Source organism: Myotis yumanensis, unplaced genomic scaffold, assembly GCF_028538775.1.
Source record: "Myotis yumanensis isolate MYYU_CA2020_CCGP unplaced genomic scaffold, mMyoYum1.0.hap1 SCAF_18, whole genome shotgun sequence".
Lineage (NCBI taxonomy): Eukaryota > Metazoa > Chordata > Mammalia > Chiroptera > Vespertilionidae > Myotis > Myotis yumanensis.
This window is the reverse complement of record NW_027223769.1, coordinates 6,048,549-6,073,620: the sequence shown is the minus strand read 5'-3', so window position 1 is coordinate 6,073,620 and position 25,072 is coordinate 6,048,549. Positions and strand designations below refer to the sequence as shown.

General features: G+C 39.3%; 1 protein-coding gene and 1 pseudogene across 7 annotated transcripts in view; one reads left to right on the top strand and one right to left on the bottom strand.

The window, feature by feature from the left end:
- The window catches only part of LOC138997037 (zinc finger protein 420), a 69,810-nt gene that overhangs the window by 39,643 nt on the left and 5,095 nt on the right, over positions 1-25,072 (bottom strand). For 2 of the 7 annotated variants that reach the window (XM_070398416.1, XM_070398420.1), the window contains exon 3: positions 5,503-5,591. The exons of the other annotated variants lie outside the window; for them this stretch is intronic. In XM_070398416.1, coding sequence (XP_070254517.1) covers positions 5,503-5,511 — 9 coding nt within the window. In that variant the 5' untranslated portion in view covers positions 5,512-5,591. The remainder of the gene's footprint in view (positions 1-5,502; positions 5,592-25,072) is intronic. 7 annotated transcript variants of the gene reach the window in all.
- Positions 13,149-23,786, top strand: LOC138997269 (succinate dehydrogenase [ubiquinone] cytochrome b small subunit, mitochondrial pseudogene; annotated as a pseudogene).

Here is a 25,072-nt window from a genome sequence, read left to right as displayed (position 1 = left end):
AGTTAGGAAGGAAGTTTCAGAAATAAGGAATATGGATTTTGGGAAAATGGCGGAGGTATAGATGGACGTGTCCTGTGTCTTGTCCCAGAGCAGATAAGGGTGAGCAGCTGAAACAGGTAACATATAGCCCGAATAAGCAGAGGATATTCAGCTGAGAGACAGTTTGCAGCCAGGAAAGACAGAGAACTACCAGAAAAAGGGGACGGTTGGAGACTGCGGCTGAAATCTCTCCCGGAGTGCAGGCTCAGCCGCGGAGACCGCACCATCTTGAGTGGCTGTTACCGGCATCCTGAGATCGGCTACTAACCCGGAAACAATGGATCTCAAGAACGCGACTACGTGAACTCAGACGAGCACTGCTTCTTCTCACGGAGAGCAGAGAGAGAACTACATAACCAAACACCTGGAGAAGAGAGATCATGGTGAAACAAAGAACCAACCCACATATGAAAGAAAAACAGGCATCATCAGAAAAGGAAGTAAATGAAATGGAGGCAATGGAGGCAAGCAACCTGTCAGAGAAAGAATTCAGAGAAATGGCCATAAGGTGGATGAAAACAATGGAAGACAAATTCAATAATATGTGTAAGAACCAAGAGGAAATGAAGAAAAACCAAGAAGAAATGAAAAACGACATCACTGCTATAAAGAACTCAATAGAAAGCATCAACAGTAGACTAGAAGAAGCAGCGGACCGCATCAGTGAGCTAGAAGACAAGGTAGGAAATAATACCCAAGCAATACAGCTTCTAGGAAAAAAAATTTAAAAGCAGGAGGAGAGCCTAAGAGAACTCTGGGACAACATGAAACGAAACAACATCTGCATAATAGGGGTGCCAGAAGGAGAGAAAACTGAGCAAGGAATAGAAAATTTTTCTGAAAATATAACAGAAAATTTCCCTGATATAGGGAAGAAAAAACTCACACAAATTCAAGAAGCTCACAGAGTCCCAAACAAAATGAACCCCAAAAGACCGACGCCAAGGCACATTATAATTAAATTGACAACCACAAACGACAAAGCAAGAATCTTAAAAGCAGCCAGAGAGAGACAGAAAGTTACCTACAAAGGATCCCCCATCAGACTAGCGACTGATTTCTCAACAGAAACACATCAGGCAAGAAGGGAATGGAATGAAATATAGAAAGTCATGCAAAGGAATGGTATGAATCCAAGAATACTGTACCCAGCAAGGCTTTAAATCAAAATTGAGGGTGAAATCAGGAGCTTCTCAGACAAAAAAGGACTATGGGAGTTTATTACCACCAAACCAGCAATGCAAGAAATGCTAAAGGGTCTGCTGTAAAAAGAAAAAATAGGAAACGAAGGAGGAACACAGCAGTAAAGAACATAAATGGCGACTAAAAAGTATCTATAAATAATAACTTTAAATGTAAATGGATTAAATGCCCCAATCAAAAGACATAGGGTAACTGAGTGGATAAGAAAACATGACCCATATATCTGCTGTCTACAGGAAACCCACCTCAGAAAAAAAGACTGATGGTGAAGGGATGGAAAATGGTTTTTCAGGTGAATGGAAGTGAAAAAAAAAAGCCAGGGTAGCAATACTTATATCTGACAAATTAGATCTCAAAGTGAAGGACATAAAAAGAGATAAAGACGGCCACTTCATAATACTAAAGGGAGCAATCCAACAAGAAGAAATAACTCTGGTAAATATATATGCACCCAATATAGGAGCACCCAAATACATAAGAAATCTTCTGGAGGAGATCAAGGAAGAGATTGACAGCAATACAATCAAAGTAGGGGACTTTAACACCCCATTAAAACCACTGGACAAATCCTCTAAACAAAAAATCAGCAAAGAAACATCAATCCTAAATGACTCACTAGATCAGATGGAATTAATTGACCTCTTCAGAACATTTCATCCCAAAGCCACAGAATATACATTCTTCTCAAGTGCACATGGGTCATCTTCAAAGATAAACCATATATTGGGTCACAGGCAAAGTCTTCAAATTCAAGAAGATTGAAATCATATCAAGCATCTTCTCAGATCACAAAGGCATAAAACTGGAAATCAACTACAACAAAAACAATCCAAAAAATCAAACACATGGAGACTAAATAGCATGCTATTAAACAATGACTGGGTTACCAGAGAGATCAAAGAAGAAATAAAAACCATCATGGCAACAAACGACAATGAAAACACAACAATCCAAAACCTATGGGACACAGCAAAAGCAGTCTTGAGAGGGAAGTTCATAGCTCTACAAGCCTACTGCAAGAAACAAGAAACAATGAGAATAAATGACCTAACTCTACAACTCAAAGAGTTAAAAACAGAGCAACAAGAAAAGCCCAGTGTAAGCAGAAGGAAGGAAATAACAAAGATCAGAGTGGAGATAAACGACATAGAGACCAAAAAAACAATACAAAAGATCAACAAAACCAAGAGCTGGCTCTTTGAAAGGATAAACATGATTGATAAAACCCTAGCCAGTCTCACCAAGTAACAAAGAGAGAGGACCCAAATAAACAAAATAAGAAATGAAAGAGGAGAAATAACAACAGACCCCACAGAAATACAAAGGACTGTTAGAAAAAACTATGAACAACTCTACTCCAACACACTAGACAACCTGGAGGAAATGGACATATTCCTAGAAAAATACAACCTTCCAAAACTTAATCAGGAAGAATCTAAAAATCTCAATAGGCCAATAACTATGGAGGAAATCGAAACAGTATTCAAAAAGCTTCCAGCAAACAAAAGCCAGGGGCCAGACGGCTTCACAGGGGAGTTTTACCAAACATTCAAGAAAGAAATAAAACCTATCCTCCTCAAACTACTACAAAAAATTCAAGAGGAAGGAACACTTCCAAGCTCATTCTATGAAGCCAGCATTACCCTAATACCAAAACCAGGGAAAGACATACAATGAAAGAGAATTACAGGCCAATATCCCTCATGAACATAGATGCCAAAATCCTCAACAAAATCCTAGCAAATCGGATCCAGCAGTACATCAAAAAGATCATACACCATGACCAAGTAGGATTTATCCCAGGATGCAAGGATGGTACAATATCCGCAAATCAATAAATGTGATACATCACATAAACAAATTGAGAGATAAAAAGCACATAGTCATATCAATTGATGCGGAAAAGGCATTTGACAAAATCCAACACCCTTTCTTGATAAAAACTCTCAGGAAGATAGAAATTGAGGGATCATACCTCAACATAATAAAAGCCATATATGACAAACCCACAGCCAACTTCATAATCAATGGGCAAAAACTAAAACCATTCCCCCTAAAAACAGGAACAAGACAGGGATGCCCCCTCTCACCACTCCTGTTCAACATAGTACTAGAAGTACTAGCCATTGCAATCAGACAAGAAGAAGAAATAAAAGGCATCCAGGTTGGAAAAGAAGAAAAACTGTCCTTATTTGCAGATGACATGATACTGTACATAGAGAACCCTAAAGACTCCATCAAAAAATTATTAGATTTAATAAATGAATTCGGCAATGTAGCAGGATACAAAATTAAAGCCAAGAAATCTAAGGCATTTCTTTACACCAATAGTGAACTTACAGAAAGTGAAACTAAAAAAGCAATCTCATTTACCATCGCACCAAAAAAATTAAGATACCTAGGAATAAACTTAACTAAGGAGGTGAAAGACTTATATGTGAAAACTACAGGACACTGAAAAAAGAGATAGAGGAAGACATAAACAGATGGAAGAACATACCGTCTTCATGGATTGGTAGAATCAACATCATCAAAATGTCCATACTACCCAAAGCAATCTATAGATTCAATGCACTCCCCATTAAATTACCAACGGCATATTTCACAGATCTAGAACGAACGTTCCAAAAATTCATCTGGAGTTAAAAAAAGACCTTGAATAGCTACAGCAATCCTGAGAAAGGAGAACAAAGTTGGTGGGATCTCAATACCCGATATCAAACTGTATTACAAAGCCACTGTTCTTAAAACAGCTTGGTACTGGCACAAGAACAGACATATGGAATAGAATAGAGACAATGGAAAAGAATAGAGACCCCAGAAATGGACCGAAACCACTATGCTCAATTAATATTCGACAAAGGAGGCAAGAGCATACAATGGAGTCAAGACAGTCTCTTCAATAAATGGTGTTGGGAAAATTGGACAGATACATGCAAAAAGATGAAACTAGACCACCAACTCACACCATACACAAAAATAAAGTCAAAATGGATAAAAGACTTAAACGTAAGATGGGAAACCATAAAAATACTAGAGGAATCCACAGACAGTGAAATCGCAAACATATGCCGAAGGAATTTCTTCTCTGATAATGCTCCTAGGGCAATGGAAACTAAAGAGAAAATAAACAAATGGGACTACATCAAAATAAAAAGCTTTTGCACAGCAAAGGAAACCATCAACAAAATAACAAGAAGACCCACTACATGGGAGAACATATTTGCCAATGATACCACCGATAAGGGTTAATCTCCAACATTTACAGGGAACTCATGAAACTTAACAAAAGGAAGATAAACAATCCAATCAAAAAATGGGCAACGGACTTAGACACTTTTCAAAAGAGGACATATAGAAGGCCGAAAGACATATGAAAACATGCTCAAAGTCACTAATTATACGAGAGATGAAAATCAAAACGACAATGCGGTATCACCTCACACCTGTCAGAATGGCTATCATCAACAAATCAACAAACAACGAGTGTTGGAGAGGATGTGGAGAAAAAGGAACCCTTCTGCACTGCTGGTGGGAATGCAGACTGGTGCAGCCACTGTGGAGAACAGTATGGAGCTTCCTCAAAAAACTAAAAATGGAACTCCCATTTGACCCAGAGATCCCACTATTAGGAATATATCCCAAGAAACCAGAAACACCAATCAGAAAGGATATATGCACCCCTATGTTCATAGCAGCACAATTCACCATAGCTAAGATTTGGAAACAGCCTAAGTGCCCATCAGCAGATGAGTGGATTAGAAAACTGTGGTACATCTACACAATGGAATACTATGCTGCAGTAAAAAAGGAACTCTTGCCTTTTGCAACAGCGTGGACGGAACTGGAGAGCATTATGCTAAGTGAAATAAGCCAGTCAGAGAAAGATAAATACCACATGTTCTCACTCATTTGTGGATTATAGAGAACAACATAGACTGATGAAAAGGGACAGATCCAAAGACTGAGAAACAGCGATCAGGCTATCAGTCCCCAGAAGGAAAGTAGGGGAGGGAGGGGGTAAGGGGAAGAGATCAACTGAAGGACTTGTATACACGCATATAAGCCAAACCAATGGACATGGACAACAGGGGGATGGAAGCATGAGTGTGCGGGGGGGCTTGGGGGTTAATGGGGGGCAGGACACATTTGTAATACCTTAACTATTTATAAAAAAGAAATAAGGAATGCAAATATGCACATACTATGTAAAAACAAAACAAAAACAAAAAAAAGTGAAAGGAGAAAACACCAAGTTACCTGAGCCATGATTTTTATGGCTATATGAAATTATTAATCCTCTCCTGGATTCCTATCTTGGAGAGGCACAGCATCTGGAAAAGGCAGTGCTGGAGAGGAGAAAACAGAACCATGAAACTATGCCTTTCACAAAGCTCCAAATGAGTTATATTAGAATTACCTTTGTTACACTCCTCTTCATGTCACTTGCTCCCATTCCTAAAATACACACTAAGCAGGAGGATATAGGTGGTGGTTCATACCTCTGTCAAACTCAGTGCTCTCTATATTAATATATATATATATATATATTAATATGTATATATATATATATATATATATAAAACTACTCTACCATTCCTCAAATAAAACTTATGGATAACAACACATTTATACATTATGCCAAAAATGGATAATGAACAACTGTTATATTTCAGTATAATAATGATCACACACAACTACAGAAGGCACAAATAATTAAGTGCTTACAACTAAATAAAATGAACAAATTCAGATTTATAAGATGATAATATTCAACTAAGTATTGTGGACATATTTTTATTTATGTTTGCCATTTTGAAAAAAGTGACATATGTATATTAAGCATGTGTGTATACAAGTAAGTGTGTAGAATAAGTGAAATTTATTATCTACAAATTAAGGCTTCTACAAGTGTGTGCTATTCATAAGTCAAATGTCACAAGTAGTGTTGCTATTAGTGCTGAGACTTTTTAAAGTTGTTTTTAAATATCTCAGTAAATTTCAGAATAAAACAAAGTTTACAAGATGATAAATCTTTCACAAACAAACCAGCTTTCCTGATTTAGCAATAATACTAAAGTAGATAAATCTAGATATTTGACAAAAATGCTCTATGCAAGAGGTTCTAGATCCATATAATTATAAACTTATTTTTTTCCTCAGCTATGGTTTTTGTTTGTTTGCTTGGGGTTTTTTGCAGGTATTTTATTTTTTTAAATAATTATTTATTGTTGAAAGTATTACATATGCCCCCCTTCTTCCCCAATTGACTGCCTCCAGGCCCCACATCCCCCACCCATCCACCCACCCACCCTAGCCTTCCCTGAGATTCTGCACTCCGTTCCATGCTTCCATGTATCTGAATCCACTCTGTTCATCAGTTTATTGTTACTTAGATTCCACATGAGTGGAATCATGTGATACGTTGACTTTCTCTGACTGTCTTATTTCACTTAGCATGATACTCTCCAGGTCCCAACATATGGTCTCAAAGGTTAAGAGATTCTTCTTTTTTACTGCTGCACAGTATTCCATGGTATAAATGTACCACAGCTTTTTTTATCCACCAATCTACTGATGGGCACTTGGGCTGTTTCCAGATCTTAGCTATCTATAATAATAAAAGTGTAATATGCTAATTAGACCAAACATCCTTCCAGACAACCTTCCAGATGAAGCCGGGGCTACAAGGGCCGAGGCAAGCTGCCATGGCTGCAACTGACCAGCAGGCTGTGGCGGGTTACCAGGGCCTCCCTCTGCGAGGGAAGGCGAGGTCCCGGGTGCCTACAGTGGCTGGAGGGAAGCCGGTGCCAGCAGCCAGAAGAAGGAAGGCCTATTCATGCACGAATTTCATGCATTGGGCCTCTCGTAGTAAATAATGCTATTATGAACATAGGGGTGCATATATTCTTTCTGATTGGTGTTTCAGGTTTTGTAGGACATATGCCTAGAAGTGGGATCACTGGGTCAACTGCCAGTTTCATATTTAATTTTTTGAGGAAACTCTATACCCTTGGTCAGCAAACTGTGGCTCGCGAGCCACATGCGTCTCTTTGGCCCCTTGAGTGTGGCTCTTCCACAAAATACCACGTGCAGGCATGCGTTCAGTGCGATTGAAACTTCGTGGCCCATGTGCAGAAGTCAGTTTTCGGCCTGGGCGAGTCTATTTTGAAGAAGTACTGTTGATATTTGGCTCTGTTGACTAATGAGTTTGTCGACCACTGCTTTATACTGTTTTCCATAATGGTTGCACTGATCTACATTCCCACCAGCAGTGTACTAGGGTCCTCTTTTCTCCACATCCTTGCCAGCGCTTGTCATTTGTTGAAAAGTGTGAGGTGACACTGCATTGTCATTTTAATTTGCATCTCTCTGATGCTCAGTGACTGTGAGCATTTTTTCATATGACTCTTGGCCATCTGTATGACCTCTTTGGAGAAGTGTCTATTTAGGTCCTTTGACCATTTTCTTAGTGGACTGTTTTTCCTCCTTTTGCTAAGTTGTATAAATTCCTTATATAATTTGGATATTAACCCTTTATCAGATATATCATTGCCAAATATGTTCTCCCATACTGTGGGCTCCCTTTTCAATTTGTTGATGGTTTCTTTCGCTGTGCAGCTTTTAGTTTTAATGTAGTCCCATTTGTTTATTTTCTCCTTAGTTTCTATTGCCCTAGATGTATCTGTAAACATATTGCTATGCGATGTCTGAGATTGTGCTGCCTATTGTTTCTTCTAGGATTTTTATGGCCTCACAGCATACATTTAAGTTTTTTATCCATTTTCAGTTTATTCTTGTGTATGATGGAAGTTAGCGGTCTAGTTGCATTTTTTTGCATGTATCTAATTTTCCCAACACCATTTATTGAAGAGACTGTCTTGACTCTATTGTATGCTCGTCTCCTTTGTCAAATATTGAGCATAATGACTTGGGACGATTCCTGGGGTTTCTGTTCTGTTCTATATACCTATTCTTGTGCCAGTACCAGACTATTTTTATTACAGTGGCTTTGTAGTAGAACTTAAAATCTGGTACTGTGATTCCTCCCACTTTTTTTCTTTCTCAAGTTAACTGCACCTATTCAGGTTCTTTTTTGATTCCATATAATTTTGGGTCATATTTGTTCTAGCTCTGTAAAATATGCTGTTGTTATTTTAATAGGAATTGCATTGAATCTGTAGATCGCCTTGGGTAGTATGGAAATTTTGATGATGTTAATTCTACCAATCCATTAACATGGTATATTTTTCAACTTGTTTATATCTTCTTCTATCTTTTCAACGTCCTATAGTTTTCTGAGTACAAGTCTTTTGCCACCCTTGGTTAAGTTTATTCCTAAATATCTGCTTTTTTGTTGTTGTTGAAAAGTGGGATTGTTTGTTTAGTTTCTCTTTCTGAGAATTCATTATTGGTGTATCAATAATGGGTGTTGATTTTTGGGTGTTGATTTTGTATCCTGGTACATTGCCAAATTCATTTATTAAATCTGGCAGTTTTTTAGTGGGGTCTTTAGGGTTTTCTATGTCATCTGCAAATAATGAGTTTTACTTCCTCCTTTTCAATTTGGATGCCTTTTGTTTCCTCTTCTTGTCCAACTGCTGTAGCTAGGACTCCCAGTACTATATTGAATAAGAGTTGAAAGAGTGGACATCCCTGTCTTGTTCCTGCTCTTAGTGGAAATGGTTTTAGTTTTTGCTCATATGTTCACTATAGGTTTGTCATATATGATCTTTATCATGTTGAGATATGCTCCCTCTATTCCCACTTTGCTGAAAGTTTTATCAAAAATAGGTGTTGGATTCTGTCAAATGCTTTTTCTGCATCTATTGATATGACCATGTGATTTTTGTCTTTCAATTTGTTTATGTGATGTATCACATTTATTGATTTACAAATATTGTACCAGCCTTGCATCCCTGGAATAAATCCCACTTGGTTGGTGTATGATCTTTTTAATATATTGCTTGATCCGATTTACTAATATTTTGTTGAGGATTTTAGCATCTGTTTATCAGGAATATTGGCCTGTAATTCTCTTTCTTTGTAGTGTCTTTCTGTGGTTTTCAAATTAGGATAATGATGTACTCATAAAAAGAGCTTGAGAGTGTACCTTCCTCTTGGTTTTGAAATAGCTTGAGGAGTATAGGTGTTAGTTCTCCTTTCTACATTTGGTAAAACTCCCCTGTGAAGCCATCTGAACCTGGGCTTTTATGTACTGGGATTTTTTTAATAACTGCTTCTGTTTCATCAGTTGTTATTGGCCTATTCAGGTTTTCTGATTCTTCCTGTTCAGTTTTGGGAGATTGTATTTTTCTAGGAATTTATCCATTTCATCCCCATTGTCAAACTTGTTGGCATATAGTTGTTCTGTGGTGTCAGTGATTACTTCTCTGCTTTTGTTTCTGATTTTATTTATTTGGATCCTCTCTCTTTGTTTCTCTTTGATGAGTCATGCACATGGAAAGGGGAAAAAAAACCTGGCATAGCAATACTCATGTCAGACAAAATAGACTTCAAAACAAAGGCCATAACAAGAGACAAGGAAGGCCACTTCATAATACTAAAGGGAATGATTTGACAAGGAAATATAACCCTTGTAAACATATATGCACCCAATATAGGAGCATCCAAGTACATTAAAAAACTCTTGATGAACATTAGGAGAGAGATTAACAACAACAGTCATAGTGGGAGACTTTATCACCCCACTGACATCACTGCATAGATATTCCAGACAAACTATTAACAAAGAAACAGAGGACTTAAAAGACACACCAGATCAGATGGATCTAACCAATATTTACAGAACATGTCACCCTAAAGCAACAGAATATGCATTCTTCTCAAGTGCACTTGGAACATTCTTTAAAGATAGGCCATATGTTAGGGCACAAAACAAGTCTATACAAATTCAAGAAGACTGATATAAAACCAAGCATCTTCTCAGATTACAATGGGATAAAGTTAGAAATCAACTACAATAAAAAAAATTCTAAAACACTGAAATACATGGAAGCTAAACCAATGAATGGGTTACCAATGAGATCAACAAGAAATTAAAAACTTCCTGGAAACAAATGAAAATGAATACACAACCACCCAAAACCTATGGGACATGGAAAAAGCAGTCCTGAGAGGGAAGTTCATAGCACTACAGGCCTACCTCAAGAAACAAGAAAAAGGACTAATAAACTATCTAATCCTAAAACAAAATGAATTAGAGAACAGCAAGAAAAACCTGGAGAAAGCAGAAGGAAGGAAATAATAAAGATCAGAGCAGAAATAAATGACATAGAGACAAAAAGCCAAACAAAGAAACAAAAAACAGTACAAAAGATCAATAAATCCAAGAGTGGGTTTACTTTGAAAAGATAAACAGGATCGATGAACCGCTAGCCAGAATCATCAAGAAACGAAAAGTGAGGACCCAAATAAATAAAATCAGAGATGAAAGAAGCAATATAACAACAGACACCACAGAAATATAAATACTATGAACAAATATATGCCAACAAGCTGGACAATGTAGATGGAATGGACAAGTTCCTAGAAGTATACAATCTTCCAAAACTCAATCAGGAAGAATCAGAAAACCTGAGGAGGCCGATAACAACTGATGAAATTGAAGCACTAAAAAAACTTCCAGCAAACAAAAGTCCTTGATTGGATGGATTTACAGGTGAGTTTTACCAAACATGCAAAGAACTAACAGCTACCCTGTTCAAATTATTCCAAAAAATTCAAGAGGAAGGAACACTTCCAAGCTCTTTTTATGAAGCCAGCATTATCCTAATTCAAAAACCAAATAAAGACACAACAAAGAAAGAAAATTACAGGTCAATATGCCTGATGAACACATATGCTAAAATCCTCAACAAAATATTAGCAAATCGGATCCAGCAATACATTAAAAAGATCATACACAGAGACAAAATGGCAGTGGAATAGACGGATGTGTCCCGAGCCTTGTCCCAGAGCAGATAGAACAAGCAACTTAAATCAAATAACATCCACCCAGAATTGGTGAAGTATATACAGCTGGTGAGACAATCCCCAGCCGGGAAGGAAAGAGGACACCTGGAGAACAGTAAAATCAGGGACCTGGGCTGGAGAGAACTGAGACCTCTAAGCCCAGAGGGTCAGAGGCAAACTGCATGGCACTGAGGCCTTGTCCTTTGTGGCATGTGTGCATGCCACAGTGTCTGACTTGACTGTGGAAAGGTCTGCAGGACTGCTGGTAGCAGGGGATTCCAGATCTGGGTCCACAGTCATAGAGACTGAGCCCAGAGGGGGCATTCTGGATGGCTGCCCAGACCGCACTGTGCAGGGAGGAGAGGGGTTCACACAGGCACAGCTCTTTCCCCTCTTTTTGGTCTTTGCTTTTGTTCACTGAACCTAGTTCATAGGACCTTTCAAACACAAACACTAACCTGTGGCTGAGGTGCAGGAGCAGGTGCAGGACTTGTGGAGTCTGGGGAGAGGCTGGGGTGAGGAGAGGGTCCAGGACAGGTGACCGCAAGTCTGTCACTGAGTCATACCTGACACGCGCGACCTAGGTAGCCATTTTCTCCTGAAGAGATAGCCCCTCTCTGCAGTCTCCAGGCAACCAATACAGCCACACCCAGACTACACCCTGAGTGGCACAAAGAATAATTTTTTTAAAAAATCCGAATAGTCCCTCAGAGTCCACAGGTGCTGGCCTAAAGAGAGGCCTTCAGTCCCATCAACAGGAAACTGAGAAGCCACAGACAGTACAGAAGAGTGGGATCTTAAACCAGCCAAAGGAACGACACTTCACTTTTTCATTTTTATTTTATTTTATTATTTTATCTCTTTTTTTCTTTTTCTTTTCTCATTTGTTTCTTTATTTTCTATTTCTTTTCACATTATTTTTCATTCATTCGAATTTATTTTACTTTATTTTTTAATCCTACTTTTTAATCAATTTAATTTTATTATTATTATTATTATTTTCTTCTCTTTCTCTTTCTTCTTATCCATTCATCCTCTTTCTACTTCCTCTATACAGAACTGAGGTCCTCTCCATATTTATCCAATTCTTAACCTTACTTTCTGTAAATATGATTCTGCCCCCACCTTCTTTACTGGGTACTTGGTGTTTGTATGTTCTGGTTTACCTGTTTGTTCTCTGGTGTTTTCTCCCCAAATATATATATTTTTTTCCTTTTTTTTCTTTTTATTTTCTCTCATACCATGTTTTCTCCCTTCGATATCATTTGTGCTCTCTTTTCTCTCCCCTAATTCTCTTTTCTCTGGTGGTCACTTATATTGGGGTTTTCAGTGTCGTGAGTACATTCGTGTTTTGTTCCTTTTGTGTCATGTCTTCTCGAGGTGAATTTTATCCTATTTGGCCAATATGCTGGAGAGAAAGCCACATAACCAGATACCTGGAGAGGAGATTCCATCCATGAATGAGTCAATAACACTCCAGAAACAACTACAGAGGCAGGAAGAAAGCAGCAGTGAGAGAGCGTGAGTGACTGAGAAAAGAGGAGTGTGTGGTCGTGTGGGTGTGTGAGTGAGGAATAGTTAGATCCTGCAGGACCTTCGGGGGAAAGCTAACCAGGCTCGCCTAACTAGGCAGCCTCTGCCACCATTGCAAATAGTCCCGGAGTGGCCGGCTCTTCCTCAGAGGCCTCGGGTGCAGTCTCATGGTCACTGAGACACCAGCCACCCCAGGTGAAGGGTCCTGTGAGTTCCGAAGCATGCTACCCTCTGACTGGCCCAACACTTTAGCTCAGGACACTGTGACCACGCAAGAAGCAGCCACGTGAGCAGCTGGCTCTTGTCCAAGGAGCACCAGCCCATGAGCAGCCCACCCCAGGCCAAGGAGTGGCAGCCTCACGTGGCTTGCCCCCATCTAAGGAGCAGCAGCTGTGCGAATGGCCAGCCCCCTCCATCCGATGAGCAGCAGCCTTCAGTATAGCCCACCTCCATCCGAGGAGCAGCAGTCACGTGAGCAGCCCGCCCCCATTCAAGGAGCAGCAGCCATACACAACCCGTACCCATCCGAGGAGCAGCAGCACACAAGCAGCCCGCCCCCGTCCAAGGAGCAGCAGTCACGTGAGCAGCCCGCCCCCAAACGAGGAGCAGCAGCTGTGCAAGCAGCCTGCCCCTGTACGAGGAGCAGAACTGCGAGCAACCCGCCACTGTTCAAGGAGCGGCAGCCCCGGAGAGCAGTCCAACCCCACCAGAGGTGCAGCAGCTCACAAGCAGCTTGCCCCTGTCCCAGGAGCAGCAGCTGTGCAAGAAGCCTGCCCCCTCCTGCGGAGCAGCAGCTCCATCAGCAGCCTGCCCCAGTCTGAGGAGCAGTAGCTGTGCGCAGCCAGCCACCGTCCAAGGAGCAGCAGCCTCATGAGCAGCCTGATCCTGTCCAAGGAGCAGGAGCTGCAAAAGCACCCTGCCCCCACCAGCCAGAGGAGCCACCACTGCTGAGAACAGCACCCACCAGAGGAGCCACCACCAACTGAGGAGCAGACACTGCTGCGACAGCCTGAGGAGTGGACGCCACCCCAGGAGCCACTGCCACCCAAGGAGCAACCCCTGCATGACCACACAACTAGATCCTTCGGTGAGAGCAAAAATGGGTAGACAAAGAAACCACCAAAGGAAAGAAAAGGCCCTGACTGGTTTGGCTCAGCGGATAAAGCGTCGGCCTGTGGGCTCAAGGGTCCCAGGTTCGATTCCGGTCAAGGGCATGTACCTTGGTTGCGGGCACATCCCCAGTAGTGGGCGTGCAAGAGGCAGCTGATCGATGTTTCTCTCTCATCGATGTTTCTAACTCTCTATCCCTCTCCCCTCCTCTCTGTAAAAAATCAATAAAATATATTTTTCAAAAAAAAGGAAAGAAAAGTAGGAATCACCAGAAAAGCAGCTAAGTAAAATGGAGGCATACAATATGTCAGAAAAAGAATTCAGAATAAGGGTCATACAGTTCATAAACCAGATGGATGAAAAAATCAACAACTTATGTAAGAATCAAGAAGAAATAAAGAATGATATAGCTGCAATACAAAAACACCGTGGAAAGTTTCAACAGTAGACTAGGAGAAGTGGATGACCGAATTAGTGAATTAGAAGACAGGAAGCAAAACACACTCAAACTGAACTGCAACTGGAGAAAAAAATTAAAAGACAGGAGGAGAGCCTAAGGGAGCTTTGGGACAACATGAAATGAAGCAACATATGAATAATAGGGGTGCCAGAATGACAGGAAGAGGAACAAGGGTTAGAAAACCTATTTGAAGAAATAATGTCAGAAAACTTCCCGGATGTGGGAAAGAAAAAAGTCACACAAGCACAGAGAGTCCCAAACAAGATGAACAAGAAAAGACCCACACCAAGACACATCATAATTATGACGGCAAATGTTCAGGACAAAAAGAGAATCATAAAGGCTGCAAGAGAGAGATAGAAGGTTACGTACAAGTGACCTCCCATTAGATTAACAAATGATTTCTCAATAGAAACACATCAGGCCAGAAAAGAATGGAAGGAAATTTTCAAAGTGATGCAAAGCAAGGGACTGAATCCAAGAATACTCTATCTAGCAACGCTATCATTCAAAATTAAAGGGTAAATAAGGAGCTTCGCAGACAAAAAAAAAAAAAAAAAAAAAAAAGGCTAAGGGAATTTATCACTACGAAGCCAGCAATGCAAGAAATGAATGCTAAAAGGACTGGTGTAAAAAGAGGAAATACAAAGGGAAGAAGGAACAGAGGCACAAAAAATAAATATGGCTACAGACAAGCACCTATCAATAACTTTAAACGTAAATGGACTAAATGCTCCAATCAAAAGACATCAAGTGGCCCTAACCGGTTTGGCTCAGTGGATAGAGCATCAGCCTGCGGACTAAAGGGTCCCGGATTCGATTCCAGTCAAGGGCATGTACCTTAGTTGCAGGCACATCCCCAGTAGGGGGTGTGCAGCAGGCAGTTGATTGATGTTTCTAACTCTCTATCCCTCTCCCTTCTTCTCTGTAAAAAAAAAAAAAATCAATAAAATATATATATATATTTTTTGCCGAGGCCGGTTTGGCTCAGTGGATGGAGCGTTGGCCTGCGGACTGAAGGGTCCCAGGTTCGATTCCGGTCAGGGGCATGTGCCTGGGTTGCGGGCACATCCCCAGTGGGAGATGTGCAGGAGGCAGCTGGTCGGTGTTTCTCTCTCATCGATGTTTCTGACTCTCTATCTCTCTCCCTTCCTCTCTGTAAAAAATCAATAAAATATATTAAAAAAAAATATATATATATATATATATATTTTTAAAGACATCAAGTGGCTGAATAGATAAAAATAACATGACCCATATATATGCTGTCTACAAGAGACCCACCTCAGAACAAGGGACTCACAAGAATGAAAGTAAAGGGATGAAAAATATCTTTCAGGCAAATGGAAATGGAAAAAAAAAAAAAAACTGGGGTAGCAATACTTATATCTGAAGTATTGCTACCCCAGCATTTTTTTTTTTTTTCATTTAGACCTCAGAGTGAAGGCCAACACAAGAGATAAGGAAGGCCACATCATAATACTAAAGGGATCGATACAACAAGAGGATATAACCCTGATTAACATATATGTACCCAAATACATAAAAAAAACTCCTGGAAGATATCAAGGGAGAGATCGACAACAATACAATCATAGTAGGAGACTTTAATACCCCCCTGAAATCACTAAATAAATCCTCTAGACAAAAAATCAGCAAAGAAACATCAATCCTAAATGACTCACTAGATCAGATGGACTTAACGGACATCTTCAGAACATTTCACCCAAAACCATGGAATATACGTTCTTCTCAAGTGCACGTGGGACATTTTCAAAGATAGAGCACATATTGGGCCACAGGCAAAGTATCTCCAAATTCAAGAAGATTGAAATCATATCAAGCATCTTCTCAGACAACAATGGCATAATATTAGAAACAAACCACAATAAAAAACAATCAAAAAAATTCAAACACTTGGAAGCTGAATAGCATGCTATTAAACAATGACTGGGTTACCAAAGAGATAAATGAAGAAATTAAAAACATCCTGGAAATGAATGACAATAAAAACATAACAATCCAAAATCTATGGGACACATTGAACGCAGTCCTGAGAGAGAAGTTTATTGCTCTACAGGCCTACCTCAAAAAACAAGAAAAAATGGTAGTAAATCATCTAACTCTACAACTCAAAGAATTAGAAAGAGAACAACAAAAAAAGCCCAGAGTGAGCAGAAGGAAGGAGATAATAAAGATTAGAGCAGAAATAGATGACATAGAGACCAAAAAAACAATGCAAAAGATCAATAAAACGAAGAGTTGGTTCTTTGAAAGGATAAACAAGATTGATGAACCTCTAGCCAGGCTCACCAAGAAGCAAAGAGAGCGGACCCAGATAAACAAAATCGGAAATGAAAGAGGCAAAATAACAACAGACCCCACAGAAATACAAAGGATTGTTAAAAACAGCTATGAACAACTCTATTCCAACAAACTAGACAACCTAGAGGAAAAGGACATATTCCTAGAAAAATACAACCTTCCAAAACTCAACCAGAAAGAATCTAAAAATCTCAACAGACCAATAACTACGGAAGAAATTGAAGCAGTCATAAAAAGGCTTCCAGCAAACAAAAGCCTGGGACAGTTGGCTTCACGGGGGAATTTTACCAAACATTCAAGGAAGAACTAAAACCTATCCTCCTCAGACTATTCCAAAAAATTCAAGAGGAAGGAACACTTCCAAGCTCATTCTATGAAGCCAGCATTACCCTAATAGCAAAATCAGCTGAAAACAACACAATGAAAGAGAATTAAAGGCCAATATCCCTCATGAACATAGATGCCAAAATCCTCAACAAAATCCTAGCAAATCGGATCCAGCATTACATCAGAAAGATCACACACCATGACCAAATAGGATTTATCCTGGGGATGCAAGGATGATACAATATCCGCAAATCAATAAATGTGCTATATCACATAAACAAATTGAGAGATAAAAATCATATACTCATTTCAATTGATGCAGAAAAAGCATTTGACAAAATCCAACACCCTTTCTTGATTAAAACCCTCAGCAAAATGGTAATAGAGGGATCATACCTCAACATAATAAAAGCCCTATATGACAAATCTACAGCCAAGATCATACTCAATAGGCAAAATCTAAAAGCATTTCACCTAAGAACATGAACGAGACAAGGATGCCCACTTTCACCACTCCTGTTCGACATAGTTCTGGAAGTGCTACCTATAGCAAGTAGACAAGCTATCAAAATTGGAAAAAAAGACGTAAAACTGTCATTATTCGCAGATGACATGATACTGTACATAGAAAAACCTAAAGACTCCATCAAAAAATTATTAGACTTAATAAATGAATTCATCAATGTAGCAGGATACAAAATTAATGCAAAGAAATCTGGCATTTCTATACACCAATAGTGAACTTACAGAAAGAGAGACAAAAAAAATCCCATTTACCATCGCACCAAAAATATTAAGATTCCTAGGAATAAACTTAATTAAGGAGGTAAAAGACCTGTACTTGGAAAACTACAAGTCACTGAAACAACTAGATAGAGGAAGATATAAACAGATGAAAGAACATACATTGTTCATGGACTGGTAGAATCAATATCATTAAAATGTCCATACTACCCAAAGCAATCTATAGATTCAACGCACTCCCCATTAAAATACCAACAGCATGCCAGAACCGGTTTGGCTCAGTGGATAGAGCGTCGGCCTGCGGACTAGGGGGTCCCGGGTTCGATTCCGGTCAAGGGCATGTACCTGGGTTGCAGGCACATCCCCAGTAGGAGATGTGCAGGAGGCAGCTGATCGATATTTCTCTCCCATCAATGTATCTTTTTTTAAAAAATATATATTTTATTGATTTTTCACAGAGAAGAAGGGAGAGGAATAGAGAGTTAGAAACATCGATGAGAGAGATCGACCAGCTGCCTCCTGCACGCCCCCCAGTGGGGACGTGCCCGCAACCAAGGTACATGCCCTTGACCGGAATCGAACCTGGGACCCTTGAGTCCGCAGGCCAACACTCTATCCACTGAGCCAAACCGGTTCGGCTCCCATCAATGTTTCTAACTCTCTATCTCTCTCCCTTCCTCTCTGTAAAAAAATCAATAAAATATATTTTAAAAAAAATACCAACAGCATATTTCACAGACATAGAACAAACTTTTCAAAAATTCATCTGGAATAAAAAAAGACCCCGAATAGCTGCAGCAATCCTGCAAAATCAGAACAATGTAGGTGGGATCTCAATACCAGATATCAAGCTGTATTACAAAGCCACTGTTCTCAAATTGCCTGGTACTGGCACAAGAACAGACATATAGATCAATGGAATAGAATAGAGAACCCAGAAATTGACCCAAACCACTGTGCTCAGTTAATATTTGACAAAGGAGCAAGAACATACAATGGAGTGAGGACAGTATCTTCAATAAATGGTGTTGGGAAAATTGGGCAGATACATACAAAAAAATGAAACTAGACCACCAACTTACACCATACACAAAAATAAACTCAAAATGGATAAAGGACTTAAACATAAGACGAAAAACCATTAAAATACTAGAGGAATCCACAGGCAGCAAATTCTCAGACATATGCTGAAGCAATTTCTTCACTGATATAGCTCCTAGGGCAATAGAAACTAGAGAGAAAATAAACAAGTGGGACTACATCAAAATAAAAAGCTTCTGCACAGCAAAAGAAACCATCAACAAAACAACAAGAAAGCTCACTTTGTGGTAGAACATATTTGCCAATGTTATCACCAATGAGGGTTTAATCTCCAACATTTACAGTGAACTCATACAACTTAACAAAAGGAAGATAAACAACCCAATCAAAAAATAGGCAACGGACCTAAATAGATACTTTTCAAAAGAAGACATAAAGAAGGCCAAGAGACATAGCAAAACATGCTCAAAGTCACTAATCATCCAAGATATGCAAATCAAAGCGACAATGAGGTACCATCTCACACCTGTCAAAATGGCTATCATCAACAAATTAACAAACAACAAGTGCTGGCGAGGATGTGGAGAAAAAAGAACCGTAGTGCACTGCTGGTAGGAATGCATACTGGTGCAGCCACTGTGGAGAACAGTATGGAGTTTCCTCAAAAACTAAAAATGGAACTCCCATTTGACCCAGCGATCCCACTTCTAGGAATATATCCCAAGAAACTAGAAACACCAATTAGAAAGGATATATGCACCTTTGTTCATAGCAGCACAATTCACCACAGCTAAGATTTGGAAACAGCCTAAGTGCCCATCAGCAGATGAGTGGATTAAAAAACTGGTACATCTACACAGTGGAATACTACACTGCGGTAAAAAAGGAGTTCTTACCATTTGCAACAGTACAGATGGAACTGGAGAGCATTATGCTAAGTGAAATAAGCCAGTCAGAGAAAGATAAATATCACATGATCTCACTCATTTATAGAATACTAGAGGCCTGTTGCAGGAAGAGATTCGTGCAATAGGCCTTCCCTTCCTCTGGCTGCCCGCACCGGTTTTCCTCCGGCACCCAGGACCCAGGCCTTTGCTTCGCTGCTCTGGCCGGATCCTTCAATCTTCCCTGCTCCAGCCAGAGCCTTCAGTCTTCGCTCCGCCACTTCGCTCCTACATATGCAAATTAACCGCCATCTTTGTTGGGTTAATTTGCATGCTCTCCTGATTTGCTGGTGAGCATAGCAGAGGGATGGTCAATTTACATGTTTGTCTATTATTAGGTAAGATAATGAGCAACATAAACTGATGATCAAAAACATCCAGAGACAGAGAAGCATCGATCAGACCATCAAACCTCAGAGGGAAGGTAGGGGAGGGTGGGGGTAAGGAGGAGAGATCAACCAAAGAACTTGTATGCATGCATATAAGCCTAACCAATGGACACAGACACCAGAGGGGTTGAGGGCATGAGTGGGGGGCTTGGGGGAGGGGGGGCAATGGGGCGATAAAGACACATATGTAATACCTCAATCGATAAAAAAAATTTTAATAAATAAATCACAAATTTAAAAAAAAAAAAAAACCATACACCATGACCAAGTGGGATTTATTCCAGGGATGCAAGGCTGGTACCATATTCACAAGAAATGTGATACATCACATAAACAAATTGAAAGATAAAAACCACATAGTCATATCAATAGATGCAGAGAATCCATTCGACAAAATACAGCACCCTTTTCTGATAAAAACTCTCAGTCAAGTAAGAATAGAGGAATCATACCTCAACATAATAAAGGCCATATACGACAAACCTACAGTCAACATAATACTCAATGGGCAAAAACTGTAAGTGTTTCCCTTAAGAACAGGAACATGACAGGGATGTCCACTTTCACCACTCTTACTCAACATAGTTCTGGAAGTCTTAGCCACAGCAATCAGACAAGAAGAAAAGATAAAAGGCATACAAATTGGAAAGGAGGAAGTAAAATTCTCATTATTCGCAGATGACATGATATTGTACATAGAAAACCCTAAAGAATCCATCAGGAAACTACTAGACTTAGTAAATGAATTCAGAAAGGTAGCAGGTTACGAAATCAATATCCACAAATGAATGGCATTTTTATACACCAATAATAAACTGTTATAAGAAGAAACTAAAAAAGCAATCCCATTTACCATTGCAACAAAAAAAAATAAGATACCTACTTGGAATAAATTTAACCAAGGAATTAAAAGACCTGTACTTGGAAAACTATAAGACAGTGGTTCTCAACCTGTGGGTCACGACCCCTTTGGGGGTCGAACGACCCTTTCACAGGGGCCGCCTAAGACCATTGAAAAACATATATATAATTACATATTTTTTGTGTGTTTAATCACTATGCTTTATGTTCAATTTGTAGCAATGAAATTGGGGGTCACCACAACATGAGGAACTGTATTAAAGGGTCACGGCATTAAAAAGGTTGAGAACCACTGCTATAGGACATTGAAAAAAGAAATAGAGGAAAATACAAACAATGGAAGCATACACCATGTTCATGGATTGAAAGAATTAACATGTATAGATTCAACACAGTCCCTATTAAAATAAAAATGGCAGATCCAGCCAGCATGGCTCAGTGGTTGAGTGTTGACCTATGGACCAGGAGGTCATAGTTAGATTCCAAGTCAGGCTATATGCCTGGGTTGCAGGCTCAATCCCAGTAGGGGGCGTGTAGGAGGCAGCTGATCAATGATTCTCTCTCATCATTGATGTTTCTAACTCCCTCTCTCTTCCTCTCTGAGATAAATAAAAATAAATTTTAAAAAATAAAATGAAATAAAAGTAAAATACCAATGGCATACTTCACAGAGTTAAAACAAACACTTCAAATATTTATATGGAACCAAAAAGGACCCTGAATAGCTTGAGAAAGAAGAGGGATCATAATAATGGATATCAAATATACTGCAAAGCCATTATAACCAAAACAGGCTGGTACTGGCATCAGAATAGGCATATAGACCAATAGATCAGAACAGAGACCCCAGAAATTATGGTCAATTGATATTTGAGAAAGGAGGCAAGAACATACAATGGAGTAAAAACAGTCTCTTCAATAATTGGTGTTGGGAAAACTGGACTGACACATGCAAAAAAAAAATGAAACTAGACCGCCAACTTACACCATACACAAGAGTAAACTAAAAATGGAGAGAAGACTTAAGTGTAAGGCATGAAATCATAAAAATCTTAGAAGAAAACGTAGGCAATAAAATCTCAGACATCTCACGCAGCAATATGTTTACAGACACATCTCCTAGGAGAAAGGAAACTAAGGAGAAAATAAACTAATGGGACTACATTAAAATGAAAAGCTTCTAGAGGGCAAAAGAAACCACCATCAAATTGAAAAGCAAACCCAGTGAATGGGAGAACATATTTTCTAATGATACATCTGATAAGGGGTTAATATCCAAAATATATAAAGTACTTATCGCAACAACAAAAAAATAAGATGCCTAGGAATAAACTTGACTAAGGAGGTAAAAGACCCATACCTGGAAAACTACAGGACACTGAAAAAGGAGATAGAGGAAGACTTAAACAGATGGAAGAACATACCCTGTTCATGGATTGGTAGAATCAACATCATCAAGATGTCCATATTACCCAAAGCAATCTATAGATTCAATGCACTCCCCATTAAAATACCAACAGCATATTTCACAGACATAGAACAAACTTTCCAAAAATTCATCTGGAATAAAAAAAGACCCCGAATAGCTGCAGCAATCCTGCAAAATCAGAACAATGTAGGTGGGATCTCAATACCAGATATCAAGCTGTATTACAAAGCCACTGTTCTCAAACTGCCTGGTACTGGCACAAGAACAGACATATAGATCAATGGAGTAGAATAGAGAACCCAGAAATCGACCCAAACCACTATGCTCAATTAATATTTGACAAAGGAAGCAAGAACATACAATGGAGTCAAGACAGCCTTTTCAATAAATGGTGTTGGGAAAATTGGACAGATACATACAAAAAAAATGAAACTAGACCACTAACTTACACCATACACAAAAATAAACTAAAAATGGATAAAGGACTTAAACATAAGATGGGAAACCATAAAAATACTAGAGCAGGGGTGGGCAACCCCTGGCACGCGTGCCAAACATGGCACACCAGTAACTTTTGCTGGCACGCGAAACCCTCTCTTATAAACTTCCATTTACAATTTTTTTCTTAATATCGACTTTTTTATTCTTCAGATAAATTCAGTGTAGGTGCACCTTAGATAAATAAATAATTTTACATAACAAGTTATCTTAAAGACCATAGACATGCCCGAGGAGGCCGAGCTCTCTTCCTCCGAACCCCAGTGGTCAGACCTGCTCAAATCTCGGCATTTCTCCAGGACCAACCCACCCCAGGATGGTGTGGAATACAGCACATTCACCTGTCACCCAGCCGCCATTCTGGTTCCAAGGCTGCGTCTCTCCACTGGACTGGTGAGAGGGTTGTGAGTGTTTTGCTCCTGGGCCTACTTCCAGCTGCGTATTTGAATCCTTCTACTGCGATGGACTACTCCCTGGCTGCGGTCCTCTCTCTCCATAGTCATTGGGGCCTTGGACAAGTTGTTACTATGTTCAAAAGGATGCATTGCAGAAAGCTGCCAAGGCAGGCCTCTTGGCACTGTTGGCTTTCACCTTTGCTGGGCTTTGTTATTTCAACTATCACGATGTGGGCATCTGCAAAGCTGTTGCGATGCTGTGGAAGCTCTGGCCTTCTTGACTTACTACCTTGAAAATTGATTGTACACCTCTTTGCCTCTGCTCTGTCATGCCATTCATCTCACAATAAGGAGGAAATAACAGATAAGTCCACTGGTGAGATAAATCTCTTCTCCTAATCACCTGGCTAGTTTTAGAATTTAATCTGTGAGGAAAAGGTTTGAGAGGAATTGTATCCAAGAAATTGTGAGACAGAGTTCCACATTCTGGCAAGTGAATGAGGTTGTCCTCCAGCTTCTCAAGACTCACAATGTAACTGAACATTATATATGAGCTTTTGCATTAAAATTTACTGAACTCTTAAAGGGAATTCAGCCTTATTACTCTCAATACCTAATCAAACTGCTATATTTGTCCTAGGAGTTATGGAGAAAGGAAAAACTATTAATTAATAAGTAAAAACTGCAGAAACTTATGCAGCACTTAATGTTTGAAAACTTTCCCCCTTTGTTTAGTTGATACCGTTACTGAAAGTTATATGTCTTTGGGAAACTTTAAAGTTAGGAAATGCTGATATTTCACATTACTAATTTCTAAAGCCTGGGTAAAAGAGCCTGGAGAACTTCTGAATGTAGAGAAGTTCCATGCAGGGAAGAAGTACCCCTGGAGAGGTATCAAAGTATTACATGTTCTAAACAGACTTAACTCCTCAAATATGTTCATTTTACTTGTCCCAAAATAATATCCACAAATATAAAACTTTAAATAATAAATTGTTATTTTTCCCACTGTGAGAATCTTTAATGTGAAATGTATTCTGTGAAAATAAAGTTTTTTAAAAAAATTAAAAAAAGACCATAGACATGGATTGATGAGAGAGGGGAAGAGCAATTTATATGCCTCTGCCTTAACTCTCCCTGCCTTCCTAGATCTGACCAGTGTTTTGGTTTCATCCACATACGCTTGTGAATCTTTGTTCTCAGTGATGAATTTTGTTAAGTCTCGTAATAGGAGTAGCCTGATGGATGAAAGTAGTAGCTCGTGCATATCTGTGAAGGTCACAAAATATAAACCTGATGTAAAATCTCTGTCATCAGTGATGCAGCAGCCAAAGTCCCACTGATAATATCAAATGGAGTCATAAAGTTTTCTGTCGGACTATCAGTGTACATGTAATGGATTAAAAAACTGGTAGAACATATTTGCCAATGATACTTGGCAAAAACATATACTGTGTTTTTGACGCTCGAATGAATTTTATTATTTCTTCAAGGTTCTTCACATACGTACACCTTAAGAGATATCAAGTAGGCGTAACATGTTCTCAAAAAATTAGGGTTGGCACGCAGAAGAATTTTGAGTCAGAGATTTTGCTGGTTTGGGCACGCACTCACAAAAAGGTTGCCCACCCCTGTACTAGAGGAATCCACAGGCAGCAAAATCTCAGACATATGCTGAAGCAATTTCTTCACTGATACTGCTCCTAGGGCAATGGAAACTAAAGAGAAAATAAACAAATGGAACTACATTGAAAATAAAAAGCTTTTGCACAGCAAAGGAAACCATCAATAAAACAACA